General features: G+C 37.7%; 1 protein-coding gene across 2 annotated transcripts; it reads left to right on the forward strand.

Annotated features, from left to right (window-relative positions):
• Positions 1 to 1,403: 1,403 nt before the first annotated feature.
• Positions 1,404 to 16,066, forward strand: LOC111194095 (transmembrane and death domain protein 1-like). Of its 2 annotated transcripts, XM_049486480.1 has the most exons (6): positions 1,407 to 1,548; positions 3,261 to 3,598; positions 6,461 to 6,640; positions 8,482 to 8,601; positions 11,051 to 11,206; positions 15,743 to 16,066. In XM_049486480.1, the coding sequence occupies exons 2-6, from the start codon at positions 3,517 to 3,519 to the stop codon at positions 15,943 to 15,945; spliced, it is 741 nt and encodes a 246-aa protein (XP_049342437.1). In that variant the 5' UTR covers positions 1,407 to 1,548; positions 3,261 to 3,516; the 3' UTR covers positions 15,946 to 16,066. The 2 variants fall into 2 exon arrangements, with proteins under 2 accessions (XP_049342438.1, XP_049342437.1); XM_049486481.1 differs by lacking the exon at positions 8,482 to 8,601 and having other exon boundaries at positions 1,404 to 1,548.
• Positions 16,067 to 24,399: the final 8,333 nt, after the last annotated feature.

The raw sequence follows: 24,399 nt of genomic DNA on the forward strand, positions 1-24,399 counted from the left end.
AATGAAGTTTGGCCACCAGGCTGCTCCAATTTAGCCATGAAACCTCCCACACTAAAATGACAGGTGTTTAATGTTCATTGTCCAACTCCTGTATATGTTTGAGTAAAATAAACACTGTTGTTTTATTCTATGAACGGACAACATATATAAATTCAAGCAGTTCAGTTTGGTTTGAAGGCTTGTGATCATCCATCTTCCTCTTTTTTTTCAGAACTTTATGGCTTTATATACACATAAACGTACATATATTTACAGAAGCGCTGAAAAAATTAATGTTTAAATTCTCAGATTTAGCTCAATTAGTAAGGAAATAGTCATTAGAAGAAGAGTAAAATCTGGCTATGAAAAGAGACACATGGTCAGCGACAATACCCCAATAGTCTGTGGCACTCAAGTGATGACTGATTGGTATTTACGAGCCCAAAGTGAGCCAGGAAAACCCTGCCCACCCCATTAAACCACCTCCACCAGCCTGCACTATTCAAACCAGGCAGGTTTCATGGGTCCATGGATTTCATGCTGTTGGTGCCAAATCCTAACCCTACCATCTGTGAGCCTCAGCAAAAATGCAGCTTCATCAGGCTGGACTACTTTTATCAGCTCTGAACTGTCCAGTATTAATGAGTCTGTGTCCACTGCAGTCTTTCTGTTCCTATCTGACAGAATTGGAGCTCATCTTCTGCTGCTGTAGCTCATCCTCCTCCGTGCTAAACGTGTCTTTATTTGAATATGTGGACGTAAACAGAAAAGTAATGAAAATATATACAATTATAATATAATTTAATATTGTAATTATAATCATTTAAATTATGTTACAATTGCAAAAACATGGTATCTGTAGCTCGTATATCAGAAATCAGTTTAGTCTATATACAGTTATAAAGGTAATGTACATATTAAATATAGTTGAATCTGTTTGTCAAATGCCATTAATAAAATAATATATATTAGGGATGCCAATCTTAAAAAAATAATAATAAAAAAAATGAATTGCATAATTTGCTGTGATTAATTGTGATTAATCGCATTTTTCAATCTTAACACTGCAACTTTTGTAAAATAAAAATAATCAATGTAAAATTATCACAGTGTTATTTTATTATTACACAAATATGTTTGTTTATTTGTATCTTTTTAACTTTAAGCACCAATTTGTCCTTTATTTGATAAACGGGTAGATTAAACATACAGAAGATATAAAAAGTCAAACTTCATAAAAGCATTAATGTGTGTGAGAGTATGAAAGAGAGAGAAGGGGGGATTCACATCCAGTATACATATTTAATTAATATTTTAATATGAATAAAAACAAAAAATCTGCACTTCTAGGTAGTAGTGATAAAAAAAATCACATTGCTGAAAAAATGCTGCAAACTGTTTAAAACAGTTTTAATTTTATTTAATTTGTTACCTTGTTTCCCTTCTAATGGAGAAGCTAGGAGAAGTGCCTTAAAAAACAAAACTTTATTCATAAAAAAAAACATTTATTTAAAAGTTAAACGAGCACTGGATGTTAATCTACACAGATTTCTGAAAAGCGTTTTTTGGGTGAGTAAAGCTCTTCTGTTTATATACAGTAAGCTTAGATTTCTAGTATTAGCAGGGCTAGCCAGCCCCGGTTAGCAGCGTAGCCAGCTGCGCTTCGGTTAGCAGTGCTAGCTAGCTTTATTTAGCAGGGCTACCCAGCCATAGGCAGCTGCGGTTAGCAGTGCTATCTAGCCCCGGTTAGCTGAGCTGGTTAGCAGCATAGCCATTTGTGGTTAATAGGCCTAGCCAGCCCCAGTTATCAGTGCTAGCCAGCCCTGGTTAGCAGCTCTAACTCCTTACACTCTCTGTAATTCGGCAGACTAGCTTTACTGCTGCTTAAACCTGACTAGTAGAATTCATACATACATACATACATACATAATTCATACATATTTTTGGGGAAAATTAATGGATTAATAAATTAACAGTGCAAGCCAGCCCTGGTTAGCAGCATAGCCAGCTGTGGTTAGCAGTGCTACCCAGCCCCAGTTAGCAGCGTAGCCAGCCAGGATTAGCAGCGCTAGTCAGCCCTGGTTAACATCGATTCCCAGCCACAGTTATCAGCATAGCCAGCCATGGTTAGCAGTGCTAGCCAACCCCAGTTAGCAGCGTATCCAGCCACGATTAGCAGTGCTAGCCAGCTCCGGTTAGCTGCGCTACTTGGCTCCAATTAGCAGCATAGCCAGCCGCGGTTAGCAGTGCTAGCCAGCCCCCAGTTAGCAGCATAGCCAGCCACGGTTAGCAGCGTAGCCAGCCACGGTTAGCAGCGTAGCCAGACAGGGTTAGCAGTGCTAGCCAGCCTCGGTTATCAGTGTAGCCAGCCACGGTTATCAGTGCTAGCCAGCCCCGGTTATCAGTGTAGCCAGCCACGGTTAGCAGTGTAGCCAGCCCCGGTTATCAGTGTAGCCAGCCACGGTTAGCAGTGCTAGCCAGCCTCCAGTTACTTTTTGTAATTTACTTTCTGTAATTTACTGCTGCTTATGACCATTCCAGTAAAATTCATACATAAGGCGCACTGGATTATAAGGTGCACAGACGACTTTTGGGAAAATTAATGGATTTTAGGTGTGCCTTATAATCTGAAAAATACAGTATATAAGTGTACAGTATTTTCTGCTGTCCCACAATTTGTACGTGCATAGTATGGGAGGACATGGTGTTTCATTCAGAGGTGGAAAATGTACTGAAAAAATTTAGAAAAAGTAAAAAAGGTAAAAGTACCTTTTCTTTGCTAAAATTCTACTCAAGTAAAAGTAAAAGTACCCATCTAAAAATCTACTCGAGTAAAAGTAAAAAAGTACTCAATTTAAAATGTACTTTGAGTAAAAGTTACACAGTTACTTTTAATCACAGCTGATTTATACAGTGTCTCTCCCGCTAACCGTAATAAACACTGCTGGGAAAAGCCATGGAGAACAAAACTCTTTTTTTTTTTATTATTCAAACAATTTATTTTGGATTTTTCCAAAGTAATGAAGTAAATTACTTGTGTCAAAATGAACTTGAGTAAAAGTAAAATTACCTAATTTAAAACCTACTTTAAAAATTACAAATTACTCATAAAATCTACTCAAATACAGTAGTGTGAGCAAATGTAATTAGTTACTTTCCACCTCTGGTTTCGTGGTGGGTTAATGATGTTTTCATCTGAGTCATTTTTTTTAGTAAGTGTCCTGGCAGTAAAAGCAGTGAAGTCATGTTAAATGATTAATATTAAGTCTTCATTCTCACAGAGAGCTAAAATCTGCCACTGAAAGAAGATAAGGGGTAGAGGAAGGCGTCCTTGCGGAAGACCTTGACTATTTCAGGCCTTTCAGTGCTGGTAGCCTGCAGCACTCGCTGTTTCTTCAACAGGATTTGGCCCAGTGCACTCATTTGTCTATAGAGCAAGAGATCAAGCCTCGCATCAAGTTCCACAGGCCGTGACTCAGACCCTGGAACGCTGGGGCTGTTTGAAAATAAAGAAGGGACAAAAAGCATCTGTTGGAAATGTTCACTGTGATGCAGATCCAAACCCTCCTCTTCCTCCTCCTCCTCTTTTTCCTCGGCCTGAGCCACAGCGAACGCACAGGTGAGAAATGACATTTCGATGCAGCTGTTAAACGAGAGAACAGCTTTCACAGTCAGGCAGGCAGATTTATGAAAAAGTGGCTGAGCTATGAGTGAGCATTATACCTGTGGTGAGATGTTGACACGGCGAGATGATTTAGGATTTAGTCGGTGATGATGACAGTGATGAAGGGTAAAAAGTAGCTCCATCTCGCTCATCCTGTCTATGCTAATTGACTGCGGCTCGAACTCACACCTGTCTTTCCCAATATTCTCTCTCTACTGCTGTTCTGAACTTTCCACAGAGGCTGGCATTAGTTGAAGTTATAATGGCAACAGCTGTCATAACGACTGTTTTAGCTAGCAAGCGTGCTAGCGTTAGCTAAAACACATGTAAATGAGATGAGGTGCAGAAACAGATAAAGTAACGTTAGATCAGTATCTGTGAAATGTTCTTGTATCAGAGCATCTCTATATTGCACCTAAATTCAAACCAAAATACCAGCTTCACAAAACTGACTGTATAATGGTGTATATTACAGTTTATGCGCTAACATACAGTACACGCTAACATCAGACTTCTGAAAACAATGCAGTAACATTATATATATATATATATATATATATATATATATATATATATATATATATATATATATATATATATATATCCAATATGACAACACTACATAACCTATAAAAGTATGACTAAAGGTGCTAAAACACAATTTTAATCCAATATACTTTCTACAAAAATGTAAAAGAAGGGTTTTTTCCTATGAAAAAAAAAAATAATAAAAAAAAAAAAAAAAAAAAATATATATATATATATATATATATATATATATATATATATATATATATATATATATATATAAATATAAAAAACTGGTCTTCATATTCAGCCTGAGCTCTGTTAATCAAAAAGGTAAGGGAGAATAACAGTCTAGCATATTATGTTTATTTCTTAAAATCAATTTTCCATAAAATATAATCAATCTTTGCCAGTTACTACCCATATTTACTCTGCAGTGTGTTAACTGACAGTTTGCACATTTGAAAAATGCAGCAATGTTTACCTTAATGCATTATTTAGTTGTTAATAGTTAAAACATTACATACTCGTTTGCACTGCACATATTTACACAGATTTAGTAGATAGATAGATAGATAGATAGATAGATAGATAGATAGATAGATAGATAGATAAGTAAAAGTCTTTACACACAAGCCTATGAATGAACACATAGTCTTTGTTTTGTTTTGTTTTGATTAGATTTTTGGCTTTTGTTGGCATTAAAATTGCAGTGTGGATGTTTTTATACAGTTATAACATTTCTAAACAATTATATGGTTTCGAATTATGTTATAATATGTACATACAGCCATTTTTAAGGACTGAATCAAGAACTGGCTATCTAGTTAGCTAGTTAGCATTAACACTATTATTATTATTAACTGTGCACAGTTCTGAATGAAAAAACTTATATATATATGTATACACTTTCTGTCTCTTACCTCCTAATAGAGTGAAATGGCACAAAACTGTATTTAAAAATATTTTTTAACTACATATCTGGAATATTCCTTGAATTTTGTAACGTAAAATAAAGTATTTTGCTTAAAAAAGCAATGAAAACTTGCCCGTACATTTACAGTTTTCTAGAGCATAATTTTTTTCCACAACAGAGATGCTAGCATTACTGCTACAAACCCCGAAGTACAGTGTTTTAAATTAGTTTCAGTGAAGTTTTTCCAGCACCACGACTGGAGCAGCATTAGCATTAGCCGCTAACTGTAGTGCTAGCTCTTTTGTCAGGGTTACTGTGTTAAAACAAGCTATGTGGGATGAACCACAAGCTAATAAACCCTTAGTGTAGCGCTGTCAAGCAGTGTTTACTAGCGCTAAGTGCTGCTAACCGTAGCTAGCGCTGCTACTAACCGGTGTGCTTATGTATGAAAATAGACCAGAAAATAGACATGATTGATAGTAATATAATACGTAATATGATGATGTTGGTAAGACAAATGTCTTTGTATTTGAGTTCAGAATAAAGTGATATATAAAGTTAATATATTAGCCAAGCTTACTCTTTAAATGCCCTCTTTAAAATCACCCTTTTGTGTGTCTTATTAGTGATTATATAAAAAAAAGTGTGAACTACAGAAGGAAGTTGCTTCCAAACTTAATAATAAAGTAATGTGATTACTTTGTGTTAAAGAAAAATAAATGTATTATTATTTTATTAAAAGTGTCCTGATTAATCCTATGTATTAACAGGTGCTTTTTAGGAAACATGTCATTGGTTAACAGCTTAAAGCTAGTCTGTAGCAATTTAAATTAACTGAACTTTAGAAATAGAAAATTTCTGCCCTTTCTACTGCAGAATTTATACACAACACATTCACACTTTCATCATAATAACTAGAAAAAGACACAGAAACACAGAGAACTCTATTAAACTATTAAATATGTATGTATTTTCTTTAGAGAAATTACAGATGAAGCCAGAGAGAGCTGGTACAGGAAGAGTCAAGTCTGGCTGACCCACATGGCAACAGCTTTAGCCTTAAGCTCAGTTTAACAGTGAGCTAAATCTCAGTTTCAGCAGTAATGAGAAATATTAGAGGTCGAAAGGTGAAGTAAAGTAATAAAAATATTAATAAGTATACAAAAAAAGTAAAAATCAGCTTGTCTGGGTCATGCAGCACTATATACTGTATAACAATGGTTTACATAAGTTACAAATATTGAAACAGAACCATAGCAGCTAATACTGATCAGAACTGGTCAAATTAGAGGACAAAATAGCCTGATTAGGGTATTCAAATTAATCTCTGCTATATTTTCTCTCTCTTTTCTCTTATTTTACTGTGGTGACAGTGGCAGAGGAGCTGGGGAGCCATCAGCTGCAGCGGCTGGTGGATCTGCTGACGGTGCACGAGTGTGAGGAGCTCTTCCTGGCCCTAACCAATCCCGAGGAGAAGGTTTTTAAACAGCTGGAGCGCCTGTCTTCAGAGAAGAACCCGCTGAGACCACACCCCCGCACACCACGAGACATAGGTACAGAGTTTCACTTCACTGATCTTTACCTTCTCTTAACGTCTCCTCAGGCAGAACAAATCCACACGCAAGATCTTCAGTCTGTTGTAAAGGATGAAATATGAGCCTGTTTTTTTACTTTGATACAGTGGTGCTTGAAAGTTTGTGAATCTTGCATAAATATGACCTAAAACATCAATAGATAAGTTAAGATAAGGTAATAGACAAAAATGTTCTAGTCTTATAGTTTAATGACCCAATATTACATGCTGTATTTGTGAATGGCAAAAGTATTTTGCTAATCCTCTATGATTAGCAGTTAGTTTGAATGTAAAATTAGAGAAAATTAGGCTGGAAAAGGTTACAAAACCATTTCTAAAGAGTGTGGTCTCCACCAATCCACAGTCAGACACATAACAGTGTCCAAATAAAGGAAATTAAAGACCACTGTTACTTTCCCCAGAAGTGGTAACCAACAAAGATCATTCCTGTAGCAAGGCATGTAATAGTTGGAGAGGTCACAAAGTACCCCAGGGTAACTTCTAAGCAACTGAAGGCCTCTCTTGCAATGGTTAATGATAATGTTCATAAATGGTGTGCATGGCAGGGTTGCAAGAAAAAAGCCACTTCTCTCCAAAAAAGAACATTTAGCAGTTTGCTGAAGATCACATGGTCATTTTTGGTGTAAAAGGGTTTGAGTGTGTTTTCCTTTATCTAGGCCAGGACGGCTTGCCTTCATTGATGGAACAATAAATTCTGAATTATATCAGTGGGTTCTAAAGAAAAATGTTAGGATCTGTCCATGAACTGATTCTCAAGAGAAGGTGGGTCATGCATAAAGACAACAACCCTAAGTACACAAGTCAATTTACCAAAGAATGATTCAAGAAGAGTAAAGTTAATGTTTTGGATTGGCCAAAAAGTCAAAGTCTAAGCAGTTAAAATAAGAGACACCCAACAATATCCCAGAGTTGAAGCTGTGCTGTATGGAGGAATGGGCGAAAATTCCACCAAGCTGGTTTGCAGGACTGATCAACCGTTACTGGAAACGCTTAGTTGTCATATACGTTTTTCAACTCAAAAATGTGTAATTTTTGTTTTACATAAATAAATGAGTACAATATTTTTTGTCTCATTTGTTTAGCTGGATTCTGTTTATCTTCTTTATGAAAATCTGATTATGTTTTATTTCATATTCAAGCAGAAATATAGAAAGTTTTAAAGGGTTCAGTAACTTTATATTATGGATAACCTGCAGAGCTGAGACTTTTCTGGGGCCCTAATCAAAATTCCTACCTGACTTCTGTAAGTCATAATATATATATATATATATATATATATATATATATATATATATATATATATATATATATATATATATATATAATATATATATATATAATTATTATTATTATTTTTTTTTCATTTTTGATTGTAAGCCCAACCGTCAGTTGTTGGAACTCAATACTGCCTCTCCAGTGATTCAGTCAAGGATGAAACTGAAACTTAACATGAAGTGATTCTGTCATTTTGATTATGGGTCACATTAAAAATATTGCGCAAACAGGCAAAATAAAGACAAGATTTGGTGAGAAATTCAAATTTGTGCCACTGGGTGCCATCAGGAAAGCGTTCTGTGGCTCCCTCATCAAAATCCTCCTGCGCTGTGATTCTGTTGATGAACCCACATCATCCCAGAGAGAGGTCATTAAGGCAGGCAGGAGGACATTGTTTAATTGTGTGAGAGGGAGCCATACGAGGATTTGTACGGCTCCTTACTGGCAGCTCCTAATATGCCTGGACTGCAGCTATCTGCAGCATCACACAGAACGTGTGTGTGTGTGTGTGTGTGTGTGTTTTAGATAAGGAAACCCACTGCCATCCAGCTCTAACAGACTGGCTCCGGATTCATGGAGAGCAGACGTATTACGACAGACTGTCTCTTGCTCTGCAACAGATCGGAAGGACTGACATTGCCATAGGTCAGATACGATAAAGTGTAAATGATTTCATTGAAGGGGAAATCTATCCTAACCAACATGAAAACGTGTTTGCCCCCTAAACCTAATAACTTGGTTGTGCCCTTGCCCTTGCCCTTGCCCACATTAAAGGATTTTTAGCATGAACTGTCTGTTTAAAGTTATGCCACAACTAGCAACACTAGCTCTTTCACCGTTCAGTAGTGAGTATTATCGGCCTGTAGCCTGCTACTTACCCCGGCTAGCACTGCTGGAGCAGCATTAGCATTGCTGTAAATAAACAGAAGTGCTTTTTTCACCCAAATAAACAGTTTTCAGGAGAGAAATCTGTGTAAATTAACACCCCAGTGCTCGTTTGACTTTAAAATAATATGTTTTTTTAAGAATTAGAGTTTTGTTTACTTAACTTAACTTTCCTCTGAGTGGCAGAAAATAGATGTTTATTGATAGTGCGCCTTATAATCTGTGAAATACGGTATATCTTTGTGACTGTAGCAATTCTTACAATTCTTACAAACGAAAGTCGATGCTGAAGATTCTCAAACTCCGAAGTTTTCCTCTGTTATCCGTAATGATTAATGAACATCGGATTGATCCTTCTCCCCGTGCCGCGCGAGTTATGAAATTCATCCGAGCGTATTGTTATTTTTATACATTTCTGAAGCAGCATATTTTACACTATGTCACTTTCCTGGCAGTCGGCGTGGTCCGGCGTGCGGGCGACTCCACAGCCGAGTGGCGTCGGATACGAGAAGGTGTAAATGATCTGACAGCAGGCTTGCTTGAGCTGACACCGGATTCACTACCCACCATCTGTTCCTTTCATCATTGCCGTTAAAGGAAGAGAGAGAGATAGACAGAGGAGGAACAAGAGCATGCGAGAGAGAGAGAGAGAGAGAGAGAGAGAGAGAGAGACAGAGAGAGGGATTGATGCATGGAGAGGAGAGAGATGACAAGAATGACAGCCTAAGAAAATCCTTCAGTCAGAGCGAGGAGTGGAGGAGAATGAAAGTGATTTCTGTGCGAATTGCGAGCGCCTGTGTTTGTGAGAACGCACAATGCCGCAATTACCCAGGCTTTAATTGTGGGACTGTAAATAGCCTGCACGAGGAGGCCGTACGCCGCCGCAGCACCTCGGATAAATTACGCTTTTATGCTGCTGCTGCTGCTGCTGCGTTCGTGCGTCTGCTACTTCGGCTCGCTTCATTTTACTTGCGATGTTTATTGGCCCTGGCACACACTGTTAATCCCATTTCAGGCTGTTCACAGAGAGCATTATTATGTGTTTGATTTCTTAATGCGCTGCAGTTATTGCAGGGGCCGATGTATGAATATGAAATAAACGCAACGAATAAACAACTGGCACCTCTGGGCGCGAGCGTCACAAAGCCTATTTGTATTACGAGCATGCAAACAGTCATTTGTAAATTGCTGATTTCAGCAGCCACAGTGGCACACCGATGCAGCAGGAGAACCTTATATAAATACAAATACATATTATCACATAATTAAAAATTGATCTCAGTTACAACCGCAATTAGCTCTGTTATTAGTGCTGTTATGCTATCGGCTGTTATGCTATCGGCCATCGACAAGTTCAGTGCTGCTTAAAGGTGTTTACTTATAAGTACTTAAAAATATATATATATATTTTTTTTTTAAACACATGCATTGTAAGTTAATACTGAAGTCATCCAGACTATCAAAAACAAACATAAGGAATCATGTAGTAACTTAAAAGTGTTAAACAAACTAAAATACTCTGTGAAGAAGCATTTAGCATTTAACTTGTGGTTTCAGAGGCTGGTAACTCTCGTAAACTTATCCTGTGCAGCAGAGGTAACTCTTGCTCTTCCTTTTCTGGTGCAGTCCTGATGAGTGCCAATTTCATCATAGCACTTTTCATCGTCGTTGCGACTGCACTTGAAAATAATGTCTTAAGTTCTCAATTTTTTTTTCGAATTGGCTGACCTTCATTACTTATGAAGGTCAGTCAAGGTCATTACTTCATTAGTCATATTTTTCTTTACTTAGTTAAGCAGTTCTTGCTATAATATGGATTAGAACATTACTCAAATAACTCTATTCACTGTATACCTGTAACCCTACCTCTTCACAACTTTACAACTGATGCTCTCAAACACATTAAGAGGCAAGAAATTCAAGTAATTAACTCTTGACAGCTTCAGCACAGCTGTTAACTGATAGCCATTCCAGAGATAGCTCTATCTACACATCCAGAGAAAGCATGGCAAATTGCTCTGTCTCTCGGACTCCGGCTGCTGATGTAGAAGCGGCAGGGTCAAGCCAGATTCAAACCGGTGATCCTTTTTTCCAATGTAATGGTTAAAGAATAATGGTTATTTTCTGGAAGAGGGGCAATAGTATTTTACCTTTTTGGATATGAAGTTCATTTCTTGCACCCCTGTCTGTGTGTTTCTGACCCTTACAGAGGTGGGTAAGAATCTTAACCAGGACAAGACGCTGGGGCTGCAGCGCTATGTGGAGGAATACCATGAGCAGGTCAATAAAATGACATCACAGTTCATCCTGCCCCAATCAGAGGCGGACCATCATGAAGAAACACCAGATGTTTCTGCAAGACAAGGTACTGCTACAACATAAGTTACATATAATCATAAACTGAAATGATTTATAATGGTGTTTATAATATAAGTTTATAATGGTATATTTTTAAATTGTCCATGTTGCTTTTATACACATTAAAACAGACATTTTTAAATGTAAATGAATGTAACACTAATAGTGTTTATTTAACACTGGCAAATTTACTGGGTAGAGTTAACGTAACACTGTTTAGCGTCATATATATATATATATATATATATATATATATATATATATATATATATATATATATATATATGTTATCATTTAGAATAGGAGAGACTTTTAACACTGATATACATGCAAAGGCTCTCTCATAATATAGCAGCTCTCTAGTTAAGACCCTTATCCATTATCCACCCAACAATAAAAGGGTAAATAATACTCCAACACTCCCCAAGTGAAACTGGATCCATAACTAAATCCTATTTTATTAAACAAACACATTTAACACATACACCCACAACCCCCACAAACAACATAAAACCTCATAACAACCCAATACAGGTGTTGGACAATGAAAATGAAACACCTGTCGTTTTAGTGTGGGTTTAGGTTTCATGGCTAAATTGGAGCAGCCTGGTGGCCAATCTTCATTAATTGCACATTGCACCAGTAAGAGCTGTAAGAGTGTGAAGGTTCAATTAGCAGGGTAAGAGCACAGTTTTACTGCTCAAAATATTGCAATGTACACTATAACATTATGTGTGACATACCAGAGTTCAACAGAGGACAAATTGTTGGTGCACGTCTTGCTGGAGCATCTGTGACCAAGACAGCAAGTTTTTGTGATGCATCAAGAGCCACAGTATTCAGGGTAATGTCAGCATACCACCAAGGAGGATGAACCACATCCAACAGGATTAACTGTGGATGCTGTGGAAGAGGAAGCTGTCTGAAAGGGATGTTCGGGTGCTAACCCGGATGCTTTTTTTTTAAGGTTTGGTTACAGTAGGTGGGGCATCAGTCCTATTGTAAAGTTGGTCAGCACAGGTGTCCGTTAGCTGATATATCAGTGCTGGGGATCTGGCACTTTATATAACATTAAATTATATAGTCTATAAGTGTGAATGATGTATCCTTGTACTTTGGTACGCAGACACATCACAATATGCAGATCAGTCAATCTATCTTAATCTTAATTCCTCCCCCCTGATGTCCAACCATCTGGGTCTCACTGCTATCAGCTCGGCCAATCAGCTCCCCTTTTTGCCCCACTCCTAAACCCATACATCACCCGGTTTCCCTCTCGAACTACTCCTCCCATTTTTTTTGCCTTTTTCTAATTTGAGCTGAGGGTGGTTTCAGCTAAAATCAATGGGTTTAATACCCCTTTAAGGTATCCCTTTAAAGGGATGTTCGGGTGCTAACCCGGATGCTTTTTTTTTTAAGGTTTGGTTACAGTAGGTGGGGCTTTCTCCCCTCATCAGTCCTATGGTAAAGTTGGTCAGCACAGGTGTCCGTTAGCTGATATATCAGTGCTGGGGATCTGGCACTTTATATAACATTAAATTATATAGTCTTGCCACAATGCATGAAATTATTAGTATAGTGTATTCAATTAATTAAAAATTACAAAGGGCCCTATTTTAGCAATCTATAGGCGAGCTGTCAATCATGCTCCGTGCATCTTGATTTAGGGTGTGTCTTTGCTTTGGGCGTAACTTAAAATAAACCAATCAGCATGTCACTTCCCATTTCCTTTAGGAGCCAGGTGCGCTCCTAGAACTTGGTGGATTGATATTTTAATGGCGCAGAGCTTCTGCAGGTTTATTTTATTTTTTAAGAAAAATGTAATAAGTCAATAATAAATACATAAATACAGCAAAGGATTACATAAATAAATTAGCAAAAGAACATTTTTTTAAATAAAGAAGTTAAACTGTTACAAAAATCACCGTAAAATGTATTTTTAGGAAGAAACCAACCTCTTTTTAAATTGGCTGCAAACTAATTATCACTGGAAATGTAAAACAGCTTTCTTGTCTTAAACACATTTGTGTACACAAGTTTTTCTTATGAAAGCTCAGAGTTTTCACACTTCCGTTAGCAATAAGCTTACTGTGGTTGCAACTTGGTTCTTAATTAGCGTGGCAGTGTAGCAGGGCTGAGACATGTGGAGCAGGTGTTCAGTATACACTTCTCTGACAAGTGAGTTTAGAAACCAGGAGAGAAAAGCAGGAGTTACCCAGTGATCTGTAATAAGTGTCAGTAAAATAGTTTTATTTTTAATCAGGTTGAGAGCTGTGAATAAAAGAATGCAGCCGATTACTGGGTTAAAGTTTTGTAGGAAAGTAATCTGCTCAAAAACAACAAAAAAAGTTCTGAAGTAGGTGGCATTTCAGTTCATTAATGTTTTAACCCTTGTGTGGTGTTCAGGTCTGTGGGAAATGATACTAAAAAATATATTTTTTCTAACTCAAACTCATTGGCATTGGCTCGTTTTTTGTAAAAACCTATATCAAAACACATTTTCGATAAACACACACTGTACACCCCCCCCCCCCCCCCCCCTACACATTTATATTACATACAGTATGTTTGGCCAAGGGCTAATAAACATTGCTTCATTTGTAAATTTGAAACTAAACAAATTTTCTACTCATATCTTGAGTTTAATTCATTTTCTTTTACATTTTATTAAAAAACTAATAAAAAAAGAGTAGCACTTTTTAAAAGAAATGTAACATAAGAAAGGTAAAGGGCAAATATTAACCATGTAAGCTGTTTATATTGCTTGCAGTTTAAGTGAAGCGAGCATGTGTAAAGCATTTTAATGTAAAATTGCTTAATTTTGCTGAATTAAATACAAGTAACAAAGTAAACGAGTAACAAAAATATGAACACCACACAAGGGTTAAACAGTTTATGCATGAGGGATGCGTTATAATTAGTGGGGTAAATCAATTTTTCTTTTATTAATTGTATAAATCACAACAATATTCTGTATACAATATTCCTTTTCGATTCCCTGGAAATTAATAACTTAATATCTAATAATCCTCAGTATTAAACAGTCCACATAATTTTTTATATTTTAACATGTTAAAATTCAACTCCGCACAGTTTACCGTATATTCTGGACTATAAGGCGCACTGGATCATAAGGTCTATTTTCATACATAAGGCACACTGGATAATAATGCACATTAAGCAACACTAGTAATGATGCCTACATCGAAGTGAACAAGGGTGTCGCCATGTTTCCCTTCTAATGGGAAAGCACAAACAAAGTAAACAAAACTGTAATTCTTAAAAATAGAAAGAAATGAATAGAATTTTTTTTTTTCTTTCAAAGTTAAACGAGTGCTGGATGTTAATCTACACAGATTTCTCTTCTTAAAACTGTTTATTTGGGTAAGTAAAAAGCACTTTAGTTTATTTACAGTACGCTTAAATATGCAATATTTTGTCTAAGAATAAGTTTTCAATAGTTTTCAAAGTTTCTACAGCACTAAGGCTGGGTTCAGCAGCATTAGCATTAGCATTAGCCGCTAACCGAAACGCTAGCAGGGCGTAAATGACGCTTGATAGTGCTAGACTTCCTGTAAACCCGGTTGCTATTAGCTAGCAGTTCGACGGACAGTTCTGGTGGAAACAGGAGAGTTGAGGTGCACATTAAATTCTGCTGTGATTTGGGCAGCTGTGGTTTTATGTTTTTTGGATACAATCCGGGTTAGCACCCGAACATCCCTTTCAGACAGCTTCCTCTTACAGCGTCCACAGTTAATCCTGCTGGATGTGCTTCGTCCTTCTTGTCAGGTGGTATGCTGAGAAGGAGGGTGGATAAGGGTCTAAACCAGAGAACTGATGTATTGTAAGAGAACTGCAGTCCAAATTGTTGGAGATATTAGCGCATATGATGCATTATAGCACCACCCTATGGACTTTTATGGTCTCGCCTGTTCTAAATAAAACTTTTTATATATTTTATATATTTTTTAGTTTTTATATATTGTACTGCAGCTGCCTGGCCTCAGTGTTGAAGGCAGTACTTTGGCACTTTGGTAAGCAGACACATCACAATATGCAGATCAGTCAATCTATCTTAATCTTAATACCTCCCCCCTGCTGATGTCCAACCATCTGGGTCTCAGCTTTCCCTTTTGCCCTGCCTCTAAACCCATACATCACCCAATGCCCTTCCCAAATTACCCCTCCCACTTTTTAAGCTTTTTAAAATTTGAGCTGAGGGTGGAGTCAGCTAAAATCAGAGGGTTTAGTGCCGCCCCTTTAAAGGAACAGTTGTTCAGTGTAATTGATTGGCCTCTAAGCATCACGCCTACTAAGATTCACATACTGAATTAAAGGTACAGATTTTAAGACGGCTGTTTAAGTAATGCAACTTAAATGAGTAAGTGCTATTTACTTAATTATTAACAATTTATTGGACAAGTGTATTGTTTATTTAGGTTATTTAAGTTATTAATGCAGCATGTTTTCTCAAAGCATTCAGGTTTAACAGTGTATAACTAACACTTTGATTTATGTTGGTGTTTTGTATATTGTCTTGCAGTGAGGAGCTTGTCTTGGAAAGATTTGGACTTGGTTGTGGAGAGGCAGCTAGTGCCACCCTATCGGCGTCAGTTTCTGGACGGGGCGTGGCCTCTTCTCTACGGCCTTATCTTTGGATTCGTTGCAGCTTTAGGGGTTGGTTTGCCTGTAATGCTCTTTACCATGCGGATATGCCTTGGGTCCCAAACCAAAACCCAGCATTAGGGACACCATACACACCATCACTCCTTTGAGATTTTGATGACTTGTTAGACTTGTTTGTTTTAAGCTAAACAACTGTGATTTTTTCAGACTAGGTTTAATATTAAACAATGATCTGCCTTAATTGATGTCTTTTATTTAATTTTATTTTTTTTCTTACCTGTATATACTATTCTAGAGTTTTAGTCACATGATTTTTTGGGTACCACTTTAAAAGTGTCTTTTCTATCAGTCAGCATTAATAAATCTAAAAAAATGATAAAGAAAGTCAGTTTAACATTTAATTAAACGAATGTAGCGTTTTTTTCACACCATAAGGCGCACATACATTTCTTTAGTTTTTCTAAAAATCGTCAGTGCACCTTATAATCCGGAGCCCCTTATGTATGAATTCTACCAGTCAACCCCGGCTAGCACTCTGGAGCAACATTAGCATTAGCCGCTAACCAGAGCGCTAGCTCTTTTGCTTTTGTTCAGAGGTGAGCATTTTGGAATATAGCCTACGCGTTTACCATGTTAAAACAAGCTATGTGGAACTAACCACTAGCAAATATCACCTTGGCTTACCGGAACAGCTCTGTGTGGTGGCATTAGGCGCTAACAAGCGGTTAGCACTAATGCTAATGCTCCAGCTTTGGAAGCAGTACCTACATTCAAATATGGTTTTTAGGATCTTTCCACAGGTGTTTAATGGGATTTAGTTCAAGACTACTTCAGAACACTCCAGTGCTTTGTTTCCATTTATAAGTATTCATATGTATGTTTAAGGTCATTGTCCTGCTGGAAGACCCATGACCTAGGAGGAAAACCCAGCTTTCTGACACAGGGACTTACCTTGTGACATAAATCCTTTGGTATTCTTCAGATTTCATGAGGCTTTGTATACAGTCGAGTTAAAACATCCCCAAAACATATTTTTTTCCACTATATTTGAGTGTAGATACAAAGTTCAAAGAGTTAAACACTGAACACAAAAACAAATCAAAAAATGTTTCAGATAACAGATGAAACTTTCTAGACTTGTGCATGAAGCAAATTTTGGGAGGTAATCTGAATCTGGCGTACCACTCTGGGAAGTCCCAGGTACCACCAGTGGTATATGGACACAGTTTGAGAACCACTGGTTTAAAGAGTTAAATAAACACAACTGTGAGTTAAAAAATAATAATCTGGCAAGGTGATAAATGTTTAATTATTTTCAACTCCCAAGAGTGTGGTGCTATATAAACTCAAAAGTAGGCGTAAACTCAAAACTCAAGCCTTTTTGCTGGTTCAAAGAAGCATGCAAAAACAGCCAAACTATTTCAAAATTGATGCCAATTCATAAATTGTGTGAAAATTGTGCTTAAATCAGCCAAATCTGGAGTGCTTGGCAAAGCCGACACAGTTTCTGTTCATAATACAGCTAAAGGTATTCACGGTGTTGCTCGCCAAGGCCTTCCACTCCAATCTTCCGCTCTCAACACTTTAGCCAATACCTTTCATAATAACGTCAATATTACACGCTCCACAGAACACTCTGGACGTCTTGCCGATGTTCAGGACGGCTGTATGAGAGCGCGGCGCCTCTAGATGGAGCTGGGCCGCTGTCACCGAGACGAGCTTGCCGTTTTCCGTTTTGGGGGGGTGTGCGACTGTGGCGTGCCCGTCTGGCGTGGAGGAAAAACTAATTATCCAGCCTGGCTCCCTCTCCCCTGAGCGCGCCCATACCCCCTGAAGCAATCCGCCAGGCTAATAACTATGACAATAGAAGCAGACAATGCAAACCTGCACACTCCACACACACACTTGCTCTTAGAATGACAAAAAAAAAAAAGGAACACGAGTTGAGAAGAGAGATAGACCACCTTAAAGCTCCATATCTGAGCTCTTCAGTGGGCCTCATTCAATAATATCTTAACTGGAAGTTTCATAAACTTATTTAAAAAAGAGGCATCCTAACAAGGGAAGATAACCCATGGTGGGAAAGACTACACATTGATGGTGGGTTAGTGGTGGCCAAATTTCATTAATTGCACGTTGCACCAGTAAGAGCAAGAGTAAGAGTGTGAAGGTTCAATTAGCAGGGTAAGAGCACAGTTTTGTTCAAACTACTGCAATGCACACAACATTATGGGTGACATACCAGAGTTCAAAAGAGGACAAATTGTTGGTGCACGTCTTGCTGGCGCATCTGTGACCAAGACAGCAAGTCTTTGTGATGCATCAAGAGTCACGGTATCCAGGGTAATGTCAGCATACTACCAAAAAGGATGAACCACATCCAACAGGATTAACTGTGGATGCTGTAAGAGGAAGCTGTCTGAAAGGGATGTTCGGGTGCCAACCCAGATTGCATCCAATAAAAAACATAAAACCGCGGCTGATCAAATCACGGCAGAATTTAATGTGCAACTCAACTCTCCTGATTCCACCAGAACTGTCCGTCACTACAATAAATTATTGTGGACTAATTATTGTTTCAGTTTCAGGCCTTACTGCACATCACTCATCAAATGCACAAGCAAGCTCTACCTTTGGTTTTTAAATGGGTTCAATTTCCACAGATGAGTTTAATCTCTCTCTCTTTCTCTCTCCATCTTTCTCTCTCTCTCTTTCTCTGCTTTCTATTTTTTTCTATAATTGAACTAATTACTTCATTATACAAATCTAGCCTAATGTGCTGCAGGAACCAGACAGAACGGATTAATAGTGGTGCTAAGCAGCAATTAGTGGCAATTAGTTCATAAATCAACATCTAAACAAATTATAGTGTGGTGGAGGGTGGAGCGGAGCGTTCGGAGCGCTGGCAGGCCAAGAGGGCACAGGATGGAACATATTTGACTTGTCATACGGAGAAATGCTGCCGGTAAGGCTACTTAGAACCCGGCTTAATCCCTGCGTGCGGAGGAAGCAGATCGCCGTAGCCGGGCCTGATTAGCAGTAAGTACTCTCACCGCTCCTGACCCTGGTGCCCTACCTCATACCGGCCTGCTGCAGCTACAGCCCTCACAACAATAGAAATCAGCCGGTGTTCAGCGATGTGATGAGCTCGGAATGAAAGTGCCTATTAACCTAGCGGGAACAATACACCACCATCATTAAAAGTATATGCCTGCACCATTAAGTTTTACACCACCTGATTTTTATCCTGCTCACAGCTTTATCTGCAGGCCTGTTAAAAATCTCAAAGCACAAACTTAACTGGAGCTTTTAGTACTGACGGCTTTTTTAAACATCTTATGTCCTTCTACAGGATGTCACCAGTGTTGGGGAAGTTACTCAGGAAACGTAATCCATTTCTGTTTACTCATTAATTAAGGGGGACATATTAAACCTGTTTTTACCTGTTGATAAAGTTCTAGCAGTCAGGCAGAGCAGCCAGTGGTGTTAGCAGTTCAGAGTAGCTGAGCACAGTAGCTGAGCTCCCTCATCTGCTGATTTGCCACAGACAGTAGGTACAGATCCCTCCCTCAAACAAAGTCTACTGGATAGTCCTGCTGTGTACTCTCCGAGGTTCTCAACTAGAGTGATCGAAATGGTCTTTCTTTAACTGATCTAGTGGGTGGGGCTGTGATGGGGGTTGACGAGTGAGGGGTGGTGCCAGGGTTTTTTTTTTACAAAACATGTTGATTCGTTGAAGTTCAAGTTATTCACTCTCATATAAAAAGGTCTCATCAGCTCTATTCTTACCAGTTTCAGTTCCTTTCAGAATGAGCTGTTCAAGGGCTCTGTCACTTTTATAAGTAAAACATAAGCTACCATGTTTAATAAGCATTTACCACACATCAGTGTTACAGTAGCTTGTCTAGTAGAGCAACCAGTAGCTGAGAATAGTAGTTAAGCTACCTCATCTGCTGATTTGCCACAGACAGTAGGTACAGATCCCTCCCTCAGACAAAGTCTGCTGTATAATCCTGCTGTGTACACTTTGAGGTTCTCAATGAAAATTATTGAAATGTTTTTTCTTCAACTGTTCTAGTGGGTGGGGCTCTAATAAGGGGTTGACCAGTGAGGGATGGTGCCAGGGTGGTTCTATGCAGGCTTCCTTATTGTGACGTCATCAAAATGGCTAATGGTTTCCGTCGCCAAAATCTTTCAAATGATTGTACAGAAAATGTATGGATGCATTTTCTTTTTAGATGAGACCCAAGTGGAAATAAAAAAGCGTGCCTTTAAATCAAATTGTAATTGAATTACTGTACTCATTACTTTCTGGAAAATGTAATCCCATTCCTAATTACATTGCTGTAAAGTTACAAACTAAAAACCCATTATGATTTATAATAAGAGCCCAGACAAATTTCTGATTTATGAAGCCAAATTCAAAATTGAATCAAATGAATTCAGTGAGCAGCTCATTGATGTTTTTTTTTTATATTGTAAGCACATGAGTGTAAATATTTAAACAATAAAATTCTGATGTACCATAAATGACACAACATTTTTTTTTAATCATGCATTTAAATCATTAAAATAAAACACTGTTAAAAGAAGATGAATGTTTAGTTTTATGTCCAGCACCAACCCTTTGTTGCTTAGTGATATCCAATATATTAATATATTATATATATATATATATATATATATATATATATATATATATATATATATATATATATGTATATCTCACTCATAATATAACACCTCGCTACTTGGTTTACTTGGTGTACTTGGTTAGTCTACACAGATTTCTCTCCTGAAAACAGTTTATTTGAATGAGCAATTTACTTCTATTTATTTACAGTAAGGTTAGATTTCCAGATTTTCACTAAGGCTAGGTGCAGCAGCATTAGCTAGTAAATGCCGCCCGACAGAGCTACACTTAGGAACCCTAAGTGTACATGTAGCTCGCAGAATACAGTCCAATATATTCACCTCATCCATATCTTTCCACAGTCTTTGCTTGTCGAAAACGTGTCCCAGGTCAGAGCCGTGAACGATTTTCCCCTAAAGCAGCTGCATCACAAATCAGTGATATTCACGATTCTGAGCCGAGCTCCGCAACAGTGAGCAGAGTTACGGGCCGGCACTTTCACGACGCCGCAGCACCACAGATGGCTTCTGTCATCCACCTAACGGAAACAGGTGGAGGCCTGTTTAACAGACACTTCGCTGCCTACGTTCTACCAGGAGACCATCCTCATATTCACAGTAATTAGCGAAACAGCAGATTTGAAAGTTTTCAGACGCTTGACATTTTAGACGTGGCTTCAGCTGCCATATGCTGGAGTCTGCAGTGATGCTTCTCACTGTATTTCCATATGGAAGCTGTAGAATCACAGTGAAAGAAGGGATAGAAGACAAAGAACAAGGATGTTTGTACAAACAAAACATCTCATTGATCTGATAAAATGCAAAGGTCATGCCCCTGGCTTGTGTCTGCATTTTAATACATTAATTTATAGTATTACATGTAGCATAACAAAGAAGGCATAAGCAGACATATAAGCATTTATTTAACACTTCAAAAAAATCCAGGTTCTTTTTAGACATTTAATATATTTTAGAAAATCAATACGATAACTGTTTAAAACTCTCAATACTGATACTGAAATAATACCACGGCAAAAACCAGAATAATCAGAAATGAATGAAATAATGGGAGATTGAACATAGAACCAAAATTATATATTTTTATGAATATTAAATAAATATATAGAAATAAATATATTAACAATGTGACTGTCACAAGCAAAAGGATGAGAGGATGGACTTAAATGCAGAAATATATATTTTAAATTAATATTTAATATAAACAAAAAGGTTTAACAAAAGCAAAACAGCAAATAAGCACCGAAAATGCAAAATACACAAACATCTAAACTGGGAAACTAAATAACTAAGACAAAAAAAACAATGAAAACTAAGAAAACAATAATACTCGAATCAAAAACAGACATGTGAGGGGCTTAAATACACAAGGAGGGTGAGAAACACCTGGGACCGGTAAACGAGGGGGCGGGGTTACAAACAAAATACAAGGTAACAACACTAAGGGTTAGGGCGGAGCTGAGGTGGAGACAGGACCATGTGCTTGCAGAGCACATGAGGTAGGAAAACAAAACAAGGAAAACAGCAACAAACAGAGAAGCAGGACAGGAACTGAAAAATACAAGACATAAAAGGGATAAAGGTGTGATAATGATGATGTTTATTCTTATTTTTTAAGTAAGAACATAAGTTTATGGAATTTCTTTGATAGTTAATTTTGTCTTTGAGATATGAGCTGTCTCAGAAGACACCCCCTCCTAACCAGAAAAAAATCTCAGACAAAATGTCAGTGATGTTATCAGCTCTGCTCCCAAAAATGGGGCATTTAAAAGCTAGGGAAATTGTAAACTTTAATATTCACTGATATTTTGTGAATTATCATGTGATCTTTGTGTTGTTTGGATGCGATGGGTTTGAGTGTAATGTCGACTCTTGAGTGAGTGAATAGGTTCATGAATCAAGTGCAAATTCAAGTCAATGATTCAAAACATTGAATACAAGCCCATGCATTAAAAACACGTACTGATTATTCTTAAGTTATTCTGCAGTTTTTTTACAACCAGCCACATTTTTTTAGCCTTATACAGCTCTGGAGAAAAACTGAAAAAAGAGCCTTCAGTTTCTGAATCAGTTTCTCTGATTTTGCTTTTTATAGGTTTATGTTTGAGTAAAATGAATATTGTTGTTTTATTCTATAAACTACAGACAAAATTTCTCCCAAAATTCTAAATTAAAATATTGTCATTTAGAGCATTTATTTGCAGAAAATGAGAAATGGTCAGTTTATCTTTCAGACCTCAAATAATGCAAAGAAAACTAGTTCATATTCATAAAGTTTTAAGAGTTTAGAAATCAATATTTGGTGGAATAAACCTAGTTTTTAATCACAGTTTTCTTCATGCATCTTGGCATCATGTTCTCCTCCACCAGTCTTACACACTGCTTTTGGATAACTTTATGCTGCTTTACTCCTGGTGCAAAAATTCAAGCAGTTCAGTTTGGCTTGATGGCTTGTCATCATCCATCTTGCTCTTGATTATATTCCAGAGGTTTTCAATTTGGTCAAATCAAAGAAACTCATCATTTTTAAATGGTCTCTTAAGCTGTATATGGTTTATGCTAGCCACTTAGTTACAGTGAAAAGGTTAGCGCTTCATCAAATCAAGTCCAATTACTAAATATTCTTATAAACACACCCCTAAACCTTGTGAAAAGCTTTCCCAGTCAAGTTGAAGCTGTTTTACCAGCAAAGAGTGAGCTGACATCATATTAAACCCTATAGATTATGAATGGGATATCACTCAAGTTCATATTCAAGGCTGATAAGCGAATACTTTAGGCAATATAGTATATTTCTTATTGTGTTTGACCTGCTTGAGCACTGCCATAATATAAAAGAACAGTGGTCATCCTGGCATCTAACTGACAACACCAGAGGAGACCTAGTTCTTGAGTGACAGCCACCAATTTGACATGGCATTGGTTGCCATGTGTTTGGGTCAATGGTGAACCATCCTGTTTGTGTTTATACTGTATGTCCATTGTTTCAAATGATCAAGGAAGCTCTTAAAAAACAACCAGGCTAGTTTAAAGACCTGTCAACATCTATCTCTTCCATCTGATGCCATCCAGAGATAATGCCCCTCAAGCAGCTCTCGCACTGTCGGAAATGAAGTTAAGCATGGCGTAGATAAGCAGCGTAAATCAGGCTATCTAATTGGCACTTGCGGTTCTTGAGTGACAAGCACCCATTGGATTGGGTATGACATTGGCTGCCATATGCTTGTGTCTGCAATGATTCTTCTTTTTTTATTTTTTGATAGACTGCGTGCATTGCATCATGTCTGGCACGCATGCTCCTCATGATCTGTCTGAAGAAAAAGGCCTGGCCTAGTCCTACACTCTCGCAATGGATAAAAAGAATGTTATTACACATCTACAGGCGTTGGACAATGAAACTAAAACACCTGTCATTTTAGTGTGGGAGGTTTCATGGCTAAACTGGATCAGCCTGGTGGCCAATCTTCATTAATTGCACATTGCACCAGTAAGAGCTGTAAGAGTGTGAAGGTTCAATTAGCAGGGTAAGAGCACAGTTTTACTGCTCAAAATATTGCAATGCACACTATAACATTATGGGTAACATACCAGAGTTCAAAAGAGGACAAATTGTTGGTGCACGTCTTGCTGGTGCATCTGTGACCAAGACAGCAAGTCTTTGTGATGCTTCAAGAGCCACGGTATCCAGGGTAATGTCAGCATACCACCAACAAGGAACAACCACATCATACAGGATTAACTGTGGATGCAAGACGAAGCTGTCTCAAAGGGATGTTTGGGTGCTAACCCGGATTGTATCCAGTAAAAATTCAATGTACACCTCAACTCAGAACTGTCCATCGAGACAACAAATTATTGTGGTCTAAAACCAGGTGTTTCAGTTTCATTGTCCAGCCCCTGTAGGTGACATGGTTTAAAATGTAC

This window comes from Astyanax mexicanus, chromosome 13 (genome assembly GCF_023375975.1).
Source record: "Astyanax mexicanus isolate ESR-SI-001 chromosome 13, AstMex3_surface, whole genome shotgun sequence".
In the NCBI taxonomy this organism is placed as follows: Eukaryota; Metazoa; Chordata; class Actinopteri; order Characiformes; family Acestrorhamphidae; genus Astyanax; species Astyanax mexicanus.